The sequence below is a fragment of the Periophthalmus magnuspinnatus genome, chromosome 6, assembly GCF_009829125.3.
Source record: "Periophthalmus magnuspinnatus isolate fPerMag1 chromosome 6, fPerMag1.2.pri, whole genome shotgun sequence".
NCBI classification, from domain to species: domain Eukaryota; kingdom Metazoa; phylum Chordata; class Actinopteri; order Gobiiformes; family Gobiidae; genus Periophthalmus; species Periophthalmus magnuspinnatus.
Window position 1 is genome coordinate 11,099,702 of NC_047131.1, and position 12,344 is coordinate 11,112,045.

At 38.5% G+C, this 12,344-nt stretch overlaps 1 protein-coding gene across 2 annotated transcripts in view; it reads left to right on the forward strand.

Annotated features, from left to right (window-relative positions):
- wwp2 (WW domain containing E3 ubiquitin protein ligase 2) overlaps positions 1-12,344 on the forward strand; it is a 36,965-nt gene that overhangs the window by 11,649 nt on the left and 12,972 nt on the right. For both annotated transcript variants that reach the window (XM_033967735.2, XM_055222275.1), the window contains exons 7-10: positions 5,408-5,544; positions 6,989-7,139; positions 7,552-7,641; positions 11,150-11,324. In XM_033967735.2, coding sequence (XP_033823626.1) covers positions 5,408-5,544; positions 6,989-7,139; positions 7,552-7,641; positions 11,150-11,324 — 553 coding nt within the window. The remainder of the gene's footprint in view (positions 1-5,407; positions 5,545-6,988; positions 7,140-7,551; positions 7,642-11,149; positions 11,325-12,344) is intronic.

Sequence of the window (12,344 nt, forward strand, 5' to 3'; positions counted from 1 at the left end):
AGTGCAGAATAAAAACCTGTCAGTCATATGCACAGCTAAACAGAACTGTTTTGAGCCTGGATTTAAACATTGTCAAAGTAGAGGCCTGTCTCACATCTTCAGGAAGATTGTTCAGGGTTTTAGCTGCAAAAAAACTGAAATTCTGATTCCCCATGTTTAGTCCTGACTCTGGGCACCAGCAGGAGGCCAGTCCCTGAAGTCCTCAGAGTTGGTTCATATGGCACTAACATGTGGGAGATGTACTTTGGTGCTGGTCCATGGAGAGACTTATACACAAGCAGAGCTGCTTTAAAGTCTATTCTCTGAGCCACAGGAGCCAGTGCAGAGACCTGAGCACAGGACTTATGTGTGAAGTACTTCCTGGTTCTAGTCAGGACTCGAGCACCAGTGTTCTGGATGTACTGCAGCTGTGTTAAGGCTCGTTTGGAGAGGCCAGTGAGCAGGCCATTACAGTAGTCTAACCTACTGGAGACAAACTCATGGATAAGTCTCTCTAAGTCTGGCTTTGACAGTATACCTTTGATTTTTGCAATGTTTTTAGATGGTAAAAAGCTGCAGATGTTATTGATTTGATGTGGCTGTTAAAGTTCAAGTCTGAATCTAGTATTATCCCTAGATTTCTAGTCTGATTTGAAGGTTTTAAAGAAAGACTGGAGGTGACTACTAACACTTTCTCTATGTTTCTGTGGGCCAAAGATGATGACTTCAGTCTTGTCTGAGTTTAGCTGGAGAAAGTTGTTTCGCATCCACACACTGATCTGTTGGATGCAGTGGCAGAGTGAATCCACTGGTCCATATGTCACATGGGCCATATAGGTTCAGATGGCTTTTTTCCCTTAATAAATAAAATCACCACTTAAAACTGCGTTTTGTGTTTACTTGTGATCTCTTGTCTAATATTTAATTTGGCTAGATCTGAAATGGCTAAGAGTGACAAAGATGCAGGAAAAGTATGAAATCGGTAAGGGGCAAATAATTTTTTACAGCACTGTATATAAAATGTCGCATGAACGATTATTAACTACCCTTTTTATCATGTTAAACAATATACAATTTAGGGATGCGACAATAAAAAATAATATAGTGTATATCATGTATTGTATAGTAAGTTGGTTCAGCTGAGGCTCAAAATAGCTGTTAACTTTAAAACTACCACTTGATGACATCACAAGGTGGAACAGAGCATTTTAAGATTTGGAGATGTAGCATAATAATTCACTATTACTCAAACATATGTGAATGAAACAAAACACAATTCCTGGTTTGTTTTTCATGAGGTAACAACATTCCAACATGACTAAAAGTTCACATGAAAAAATGTAAAGGTCCTATATTATGCTAAATTAAGTCATATTTTCAAAACAACATTAACACGATTGATATTTCAATAATCTGCCCACCTATAATTGTGATAAACTGTGCAGCCTAAAAGCACTGCAATGGTGAAAAGTTGAAGCATTCCAATCTCTCCCACCACTGCCACAGTCATTAAAGGCAGTGCATATGGAGCTGTGTTTTTCTCATTCACTGTATTCACAAGAAAGGTGATCTTGAGATATTTTTTTTTCCATATAATAATTGATTAGTGATGGGTTTCTCCTTTGACATAGCTGGCATAAATGCTACTGCATAACACTTTGGGTAGTGCTTTTGCTGTTGTAGTGCACGGTGGATTTAAGATATGCTTTGTTCAGACAAACTCTTTCTTTTATTTTGGCCAAGCTAACACCTTTACAAATCAAGGTATATTCTTTATTGATACTTTGGTGTGATGCTAATTGTAGGCACTGCTCTGTCTGAAGCTCTGTTACTGAAGTTAGACTTAAGTCTAATCTTTAACACAATCTCACCAGAAAGAAATTACTTAGCTGTAACTACTATTTTTGCTATTAAATAAGTTAATCTACAACAGCACTACAGTAACATTACAATTACAAGCTTGCATTAAGAACAGTTTTTTAGGTTATCACTCTCACCTTCAAACATCTAAACAGAACCATAAATGGTCATATTAATCACAGTCTGCTAAAAATGTCCATCTATCCATTTTCTTCCTTTTTATCCGGGGCCAGGGAGCGGAGGTAGCAGTTTGAGCAGGAAGGCCAAGACTTTCCTCACTTCCCCCAGTTCTTCGGGAGGGACTTGCAGATGGGACGAAAAACACACTGCCCCTCCTGAATCCGAGGTTCGACTATCAGTTGGATTCTCCTCTCCAATACCCTGGAATAGACTTTACCAGGGAGGCTAAGGATGATTTCCCTGTAGTTGAAACTACTCCCCCTTCTTGAATAGGAGGACCACCACCCCGGTCTGCCATTCCACAGGCATCCCGGACCACCACATGATGTTGAAACATAGAGAAAGTGTCAGCAGTCACCTCCAGTCTCTCTCTCTAAAACCTTCAAATCAGGCTAGAAATCTAGGGGTAATAATGGACTCAGACTTGAACTTTAACAGCCACATCAAATCAATAACATCTGCAGCTTTTTACCACCTAAAAAACATTGCAAAAATCAAAGGTATACTGTCAAAGTCAGACTTAGAGAGACTTATCCATGCATTTGTCTCCAGTAGGTTAGACTACTGTAACGGCCTGCTCACTGGCCTCTCCAAACGAGCCTTAACACAGCTGCAGTACATCCAGAATGCTGCTGCTCGGGTCCTGACTAGAACCAGGAAGTATGAGCACATAAGTCCTGTGCTCAGGTCTCTGCACTGGCTCCTGTGGCTCAGAGAATAGACTTTAAAGCAGCTCTGCTTGTGTATAAGTCTCTCCATGGCCTAAGTCCAAAGTATATCTCCGACATGTTAGTGCCATATGAACCATCTCGCAATTTGAGGACTTCAGGGACCGGCCTCCTGCTGGTGCCCAGAGTCAGGACTAAACATGGGGAATCAGCGTTTAAATTTTATGCAGCTAAAACTTGGAACAGTCTTCCTGAAGATGTGAGACAGGCCTCTACTTTGACAATGTTTAAATCCAGGCTCAAAACAGTTCTGTTTAGCTGTGCATATGACTGACAGGTTTTTATTCTGCACTCTTCTCTTTTAATGTTGATTTTATGATGATTATTTGTGATTATTTATGTTTGATTTGTGTGATTTTAATGTCTTTCTTATTCTGTAAAGCACTTTGAATTACCTTGTGTACGAATTGTGCTATACAAATAAACTTGCCTTGCCTTGCCTTGCCTTGCCTTGTCGAGACGTATCAGCCAAGACAGCCCCATGACATCCAGAGATTTAAGATACTCAGAATGGATCTCCACCCCCAGACTCTAACAACGGAGGAGCTTGCCAAAAGCTTTAACTTCATTGCTGATGTCTTGAGACGCTGCTTCAGTATTTCCACATAATGTTCTTTCTTCATGATGCCATCTATTTTGCACCAGTCCCTCCTGCAGCAAAACATCCCCACAACTAGGGATGGGACGATATTATATATACAATGAATGAATAATAACTGTCAATTATACTCTTGGCAATTATACTCTTGGCTATAAAAATAAACACATGAACTAACTTAAGAAAGCCCCCAGTAAAAGGATATGATAAAGGATATGCTGTCATCGCAACCATCAACTGTGCAAAATGCTACTTAACCTAACCTAACGGTAGCAAAGTCCACACAAATGGATACTATTATTCATACAAATCCAAACTAACACAAACTATGTTCAGTTATTTATTTCACATGGTATGTTACTTCTGTTACTTCACAGTTGAGATGGTGTTCTCAGGTTTGCAAGCTTCCCCCTTTTTCCTTCAAACATAACAATGCTCATGCTCAATGCCAACAGTTCAATTTTATTTTATTTATTTCCTCAGACCACAAGACATATTTCTAGAAATTTGTGTTTGTCATTGTTTTTTTTGTTTTTTTTGTTTTTTTTTTGTTTTAATTTATGTTTGTTTCTTTTGGAATAATGGCTACTTCCTGGCAGAGTGGCCCTTCAGTCCATGCTGGTACAGTACTTGTTTCACTGTGGATAATGACACACCAGCGTCAGTCAGCATCTTCACTTGATCTTTTGCTTTTGTTCTTTGATTGATATGCGCAAATTGGACCAAAGCACGTTCGTCTTTGGGACACAGAATTCATCTTCTTCCTAACTGGTATAATGGATGGACATCCCATGGTGTTTATACTTGTGTATAATTGTTTGAACACAGACGTGGCACCTTCAGGCATCTGGAAATTGCACAAGGATGAACCAGACATGTGCAAGAACACAATTCTCTTCTTGATATCTTGGCTGATTTCTTTTGACTTTTTCATGATGTTAAACAAAGAGCGGTGTGTTTCACTGTTCTTTGTTTACACACTTTCACTGCAGTGTGTTTCAAATACGTCTACAGGTGTGTGTCTAATTAATCAGAACCTTCCAAACCTTCAACCAACCTCCAAAGAACCTTGCAAAGACATGACATCAACATCTGGGTTTCCCAAATTGTTTAAATGTATTGTAATCTTACTGTATGTAAACCTCTGACTTTGAAGAAAGCAATGAAAACTTGTCTACAAAAACCTCATTATTCATTTGCATTTAGCAAATAGAAATAATTTTGGTAATCCTAATTGCTCTAAAACAGTGAAAGTTTATTCCGATTTCATGTCAAACTGTGAGAAAAAAAGCGTATGGGTCTTTTTTATATAGAGTATGTAAACTTGTGGTTTCAACTGTACATGTAGGACACTCCCAGTGTTATGCCACTTGAAAGTATAAATTGTGTAACTTTATTTCAGAAATATTAGAAAATGCTGCTTGGTAGTGAAATGGTTAAAGCAACAGCACATGTGCTCTGTTTGGCCAGTCTTATCTAGTTCCTGATTCCTGGCTCTGACAATTTGTTGAATGTCCTCCCTAGTGTTTGCTTTTTTAAAAATTGAAATAGTTAAAAATAATGGTCGAACAACACATTATCAATAAAGAGGTGATGTAGTAGAAGGCTTGTAGGTTGGAACTTAAATGAAAGGTGTTCATATATCAGCAAGCAGTTAAAACAAAAACTAATCTTCACTTTGTTACAGAAGTGGAGGTTAGATCCCAAATTCAGTCTCATTTAATAGGACAGCCCATTCTATTAAATACCCCTCCTCAGCCTTTTTCATCCTCTGTCCTTGTGCTCTGGATGTACTTCCCCCAAGATTATGATTTCACAATTTTGGGGCTGTAATTCTGTGAATTTTTTAAGACTTTCCTATGGCATATTTAATATTTTTTTTTACTAATCTTAATGTAACAGAAATAAACTTTTCCTGAATATCTTTAAAATGATCTTGAACTATATCAGGACAGGTATAAGACCACATCGATTAGTATACACCCATAAAGGAAAGTACTGTGATTTAATGGTGAAAATTACCTTCTAAATTGTTACAGATACCATTGGTTTATGTTAACAGGAGTGACCGTCTGTGTGCGGGGGTGTCCCAGGGCACTCCCAACAGGTTGGGGTCTGGGTTGACTGGAGATCCCACTGAAGAGCCAGGCCTGTCCCAGCTCAGCCAAACCAAGTCCTACATCCCGGGAGGCACCACAGGTTGAGCACTGCAGACTAACACAGTCATCTTTTTTGTGCAGTTTATAATTATCAAAGCATGATTAAGTGAGTTTACATGTTTGTTTTTTTTCCCCTTTTTTTACATTTCATGTTTTGGGAAAAAAGAAACAAACATAATCAATATAATTTCAGAAGAATAATACATAAATAAATACAAGGAAAAAAGAACGAAAATGTGTAGTAGGGTTAATGGGTCATATATAAATTTCATACTAAACAATTTATTTAGTTCTATTATGGAAGTATTTTATTGCCTCGCAAGACCAAAAGACATGAGAGTGGTCAGCATTCTCAATCCCCCTGTGTCTTCTCTCGCTTATCTGCCTGCACAATGACAGAAGGAAATTTGTGTCATAACATTAAAGCAGATGGATTATGTGAAATCAAATTTTTAGATCTTTTAATTGTGTTATAATAGTTTTCCTTTTTATTCATTTTCTCAAAGTTGTATTTAGTGTAATTTATGCATGTTTGAGTAATCTTTATACCCCTGTATTCAAGACAAGTCATTGTCTTACTTCCTTCTTCATTTATATTTTCCCAGTGTTATGTGTAGGATTCGGCTGTGTTGTGTAGTTGTTTTGGTACAAATGAAGAAAAAAACTAGCTGGCTTGATCTGCAGCTATTCATCAGAGGGAACTGACAGCTGCATGGCTCTTTGTTGTGATGACTTTTATGTCAACAGCAGTTCCCACAGGGTTTCTTTTATTAAGTCATCTTAGACCAATATTGTGGGTTAAATGCCCAAATTATAACAATCATTCACGGATGTCATGGATTAAAACTATATAGCAGATACAAGCACAATATGTCTTCTTTTAAATATAATGCCAAAATGTACACACAAATTAGACTAGTGGGTGACTCTTAGGGATGGGAACATTTCCATTTTATTTGATATTTGTACTTAAATTATGTTTAATTTAAAGCTGTGTTTCAAAGCTCTTTTTACACTTTCATTGTTTGTCTGTGGTTCTACGATTGTGGTGTCATGTGGTTCATGACTCCTCAATCGTTCCCATATATATTGTAGTTTACATGCATTTTGAAAATTCAGTTTAAATTGGACTAGGCCAGTTATCTGGTTTTCCTGGTGTAAACTTAGTGACTGCCTTCTAACTTTCTTAAGTTATTTCCCGGGACACACCAGGCATCAAATCATGTCATTGAAATTAAAATATTTCTTTTTTTTTGGTACCATAGTGGTACATTTTACCCATGGCCAGCCCTAGTAAGCACTAAAAAGTATACCAACTAATTAATTAATTTGACCGTCAACCCTGTATATTTTGTCTGCATATTTGGAGCTTTGAAGTTCAGCAAAGTTGGACAAGTCAGGGCAGGTACACAAAAAGCTCAAATCAACAACAAAAAAACACTCAAAAAATAGTGTGTTTTAAAATAACTCTCCGGTTGTCTTAGATAAAGTGGAGCTGTCATGTGGAGCTGGAGATGGCATGGTTGGGTCTCCCCCTCCGCCTTCATGTATGGACCCTCCACTGACCTCAGTCCAACCCGACACCACTGTGAGCAGCACTGCCACAGACCCCAGTGTGGATATGCTTCCAGCTGGGTACGACCGTACATCCATTCATATTGATACTTTGCAGCTGATGTCATCAACATTCCCTGGAGCTGTGATTCTCAGAATCAAACATCTAACCGCTTGAATTGATCATATGCTCCTGAAAATGTGTTTTTTAAATCCTTTTTTTTTTTACTTGAGTTTTCAGAGTTTAAAACATTTTGGCAGTGTTTGCTAATGCGAGTTGTGTCACTATGGTAACTGCTGAACATTCTGACATACACATACATGTAGAACACCCCAAATGTGATGTGATGTGCAAAGTATCAGTTATAAAAGTATATTTGATTCTAAAGCAACATATAATATGTAAGGGCTAGCTAAAACAATAATACTTGATACTGAGTCCAACTGGGCACAAAAGCGGTTGATGTCAGTGTTTTTCTGGTTGTATTTGCAGCTGGGAGCAGAGAGTCCTTCCTCATGGCAGAGTGTATTATGTGGACCACAACACCAAAACCACAACCTGGGAGAGACCCCTGCCCCCTGGGTAAGAGAGCTTTTAACTATCCCTTCTCATTTACCCACTTGAAATTGTATTGATTCATGCATGTTTGGGTAATCTTTATTCACTTGCATTCAGGATGCCATTGCTCCGAAAATAGCTGTTTTGCCCAACCCCCCCATTGACTCTCACTGCTCTAGGGCAGTAGTTGACCTAAGACATGCCGTCACCATCGACTAGTCGACTAAAAAGAGGTCGTGGCAAAAGCGCTCACTAGAAGTAATCAATAGGCAAGGCTGGCAGCCAGGCTCGGCAGTTCAGCGCTATGTTATGGGGATGTTTATGGTGACTTAAAGCAGACCTCCATCCATCCATTTTCTTCTGCTTATCCTGGGCCGGGTCGGGGGGGCAGCAGTCTAAGCAGGGACTCCCAGACTTCCCTCACCCCAGACACTTCCTCCAGCTCCTCCGGTGGGACCCCAAGGCGTTCCCAGGCCATAGACATAGTCCCTCCAATGTGTCCTGGGTCTTCCCCGGGGCCTCCTCCCGGTGGGACATGCCTGGAACACCTCCCTAGAAAGGCGTCCAGGAGGCATCCTGAGCAGATGCCCGAGCCACCTCAACTGGTTCCTCTCGACGTGTAGGAGCAGCGGCTCTACTCCGAGCTCCTCCAATTTGACCTAGCTCTTCACCCTATCCCTAAGGGTGCGCCCGGCCACCCTACGGAGGAAACCCATTTCAGCTGCTTGTATCCGTGACCTTGTCCTTTCAGTCATTACCCAGAGCTCATGACCATAGGTGAGGGTAGGAACGTAGATTGACCGGTAAATCGAGAGCTTTGCTTTGCGACTCAGCTCCTTCTTTACCACAACGGTGTTTTGTTCACAAGTGAGGGAAGGATGGAGTGTGAGATTAAAGCAGACCTGTTATGCAAAATTTACTTTACAGAGCTTTTGACAATGTTATAGTTGTTTCCTCTCTTGTTTACCCTCTCTACGTTATATTTGGAGTAATTTGTGCATATTTGAGCAATCTTTAATTGCTTATTTTCAAGACGCCATATTGCCAATCAATCTCCGTTTTCATCGCCACTGGTACACGCTACTTACTTCGTTCTTCAATTTTATTTTCTTGATGCAGTGATATGCGTTGGATTTACCAACGCTTCATAGTCACATTGGTACAAATAAAAAATAAACCCCTACTCACTAGTGTGATGTGCAGCTATCCGTCTAAGGTGCTGACAACTTAATGGCTCTTTCTTCTTTTTTATGTTCACTTGCAATGATTTATAGTTAGCATGTTATGTTTAAGAAATCAATATTGAAAACAAACAAATAAAAATCAAGATCAGGCAATTCAAGGAAAACATTTTTATACATTTTTTGTGATATTGTCCAGCCCTACTAGGAATGCACATTACATTACAATGAATAACAGTTACATCAAGAAATAGACATACAATAAATAGGCATTGTATTCACCAGTATTTGAGAATCGATAATTATGACCTTGTCAAGAAGCAACAGCAAAAAGAGTAGAGTGATACAGTACATATCATATAAGATAATAGGTAATAAAATGATTATCATATAATTCAAATAAAAAAATGACTTTAAATGTAAATGCTAAATATACCATATGGACAGAATAATGTCTCAAAACAAATTTTCCTCTGAAAATCAAAGTATATTTTATCCTTATAAAGCACTAGGAAAAATGCAAGTTAAAGCTGGGTTATCTGATTTTCACACAGAGTAAGTATATATTTAAATCTGTCCAACTTGTCCCTGGCTCTCACCATAGACTGCATAAAGAAGTGGACTAAGGGAGTGTGATGTCCCCCATAATGTTCGGCTCCAGACAAATGAAGCTCACTGAGGCTAGCAGTTATGATGGCAAATTTGGAGCTGAGTTCCATATTTGGAAATCCGAACATGTGTTATCATTGCAACCAAAGAACCAATGAAGGGGTAATGCCCCTTAGCAACGCTGTCAATCAACCTGTAGCTACCGCTAGCAAGCGTGACCTTGGGGAAAGAAGTCTGACTTGTATGTTATTAATGTTCATATCTTGATTTATGGACAAAATAGTTAAATAGAAACACCAGGATCATTAGAGCAGGTTAATACGAAAACTTGAAGACCAAAATGATGAGCCTGACAGCAGCAATTACAGAGAGTCAATGGAGCCTAAACCCATCCATTATCATCACCTATTTGGAACGCAGTGGATAGCAGGTTAGCTGTGTCCATTCATATACTGTATACAGTCTATGGCTCTCACAAACCTTTTAGCACATTGTTAACACTCATGTGCATCATTTTTGGGAGCGTGCACAGCTTTAGAACAGCTTTTTTCAGACAGCCAAGTAAAACTTCGGCATACCACCCAAGCATAGTCAGAGCACTGCTTTTGGCTCTTACTTCCGGGTTGAGTGGAAATAAAAAATTATAAATATTATCAGCAACAGACAGCATGCTGTGGTTTTCATTTAGTCATTTTTAACAATATATTATTTGAAGAAAATACAAATTTAACTCACTGACAAAAATAAGTCAATGAAATTTGTTGGAGGCAGTTGAGTTAAACGTGAGAATATATTTTGTACTGGTTTTACTTTCACATGGATTCTTGATAGTATGGCGGGCATGTGGACACTTGTATCTTTTATCAGTCAGACTGTTGGGACTGGTGTGGAAGGATATACATAGCAGCACGGTGACTAATGCAAAAGGCAGTCACACATGCTTGCTTAGTATTGGAACCAGGGCTGTCAAGTGACAACATCTAAAAATAATTGTAAATATTGTTAACATTGCTAATAATAAATATTTTGCACACAATAAAAGGCACATTTTGCCTTTTATTTATATAATGCTTTTTTTTTTTTTTTTTAATCTTTTGATTATTAGTACTTTACTAATGTTACTTCAATTTTTTAGGCAATAATAGCTTCCCACAAAAATGTCTTTAAAGGAACTCTCAGCTAAGGACCAATCGATAGACTGATCCTTAGTTAAGAGTTGCAAGTTAATAAGCAACTGACTCTTGTGAGCTTTTAGCCATGTTAGAGTGTTGTTACTTTCTCAAAAACATACTTAGAGTTGTTTTGTAGCCTGTCTACATCTCCAAAGCTCAAAATGCTCCGTTTCACCATGTGTACCATGTAGTGGTAGTTTTCAACTTAACTTCTCCTTTTACCTTTAGTTCAGTAGAGATGGGCAATTCCAGGGCTGAAATCATCCAAATGATTCTAGTGAAGGTGTATGGAGTTAAAAACACAGTGGAGCACTTCTAGTATGACATCGCAAGGTGGAACAGAGTGTTTTCAGTTTGAGAGAAGGACTCAGTCTAAATATGGAGGGTTTGTTTGTTAAACATGTGTGAATGAAACAAAACACAACTCCAGGTATGTCTTTAATAAGGATACAGTATTATAACATAGATCAGAAAATTATGTAATATGGGCCCTTTAAATATGTTTTGACCCTTATATCATGCAGTATCGTAATCTTCTGTTCTAATATCCAAACATGTCATTGTTCACAGCTGGGAGAAGCGAGTGGACCAAAGAGGCAGATTCTATTATGTGGACCACAACACGCGGACCACCACATGGCAGAGGCCTACGGCTGAGTCTGTGAGGAGCTACCAGCAGTGGCAGAGTCAGCGCAGCCAGCTTCAGGGGGCCATGCAGCACTTCAGCCAACGCTTTCTTTATCAGGTACCACATTTGGTCCAAACTATGGAATGTTGGAAAGTGGCTCTGCCCCATGTCCTTATCGTTCACTATATCATATTCTGCAGACTTTTTGAAAGCTAGTCAGCTATGTGGTACCTAATCACTATAATATTTCATTATACATATTTTTTATTTAATACATAGTTCTAAAATTTTACAACTCCACAAAGTTCAAAATAAACATTTTTGTATTTTAGTTTAAATATAATCTTTAGATTTAATATCACATTATAGTCCTTTAGATAAGACATAGCTTGTCGACCTTTGTGGTGCGTTTAAAGGCTTTTCAAATCCATCTTATAAAAGCCCTTATAATAATCAACTTGAAACTTCTTTTTTTCAAGGTAAGACAAATTAATTTGTATAACACAATTTATACACAAAGTAATTCAAAGTGCTTTACAGAATAAGAAAGACATTAAGATCACAACAAAACAAATCAAAACATAAATAATCATCATAAAATTCACATTAAAAGAGATGATTGTAGAATAAAAACCTTTCATATGCATAGCTAAACAGAAACCTTTTACAGTAGTCTAACCTACTGGAGACAAAGGCATGGATAAGTGTCTTTAAGTCTGGTTTAAAGAGTATATCTTTGATTTTTGCATTTTTTTTATAATAAAAAGCGGCAAATATGGCTGTGAAAGTCCAAGTCCATGATTACCCCTAGATTTCAGATTTGAAGGTTTTAGAGAGAGAGACTGGAGGTGACTGCTGACACTTTCTCTATGTTTCTGTGGGCCAAAGACTATGGCTTTAGTCTTGTCTGAGTTTAGCTGGAGAAAGTTGTTTTGCATCCACACACTGATCCACTAGTCCATATTCACCTGCTGCCAGTGAGACACAGATCTGAGTGTCATCTGCAGAGTTGTGGTAAGACACATTATTGCCACGTATTAACTGCCCTAATGGCAGCATGTACAGATTGAACAGCAGGGGTCCCAGGAATAAACCTCTGGGCCTCACAGGTTAGGGCCATGTGAGTTCAGATCAGTT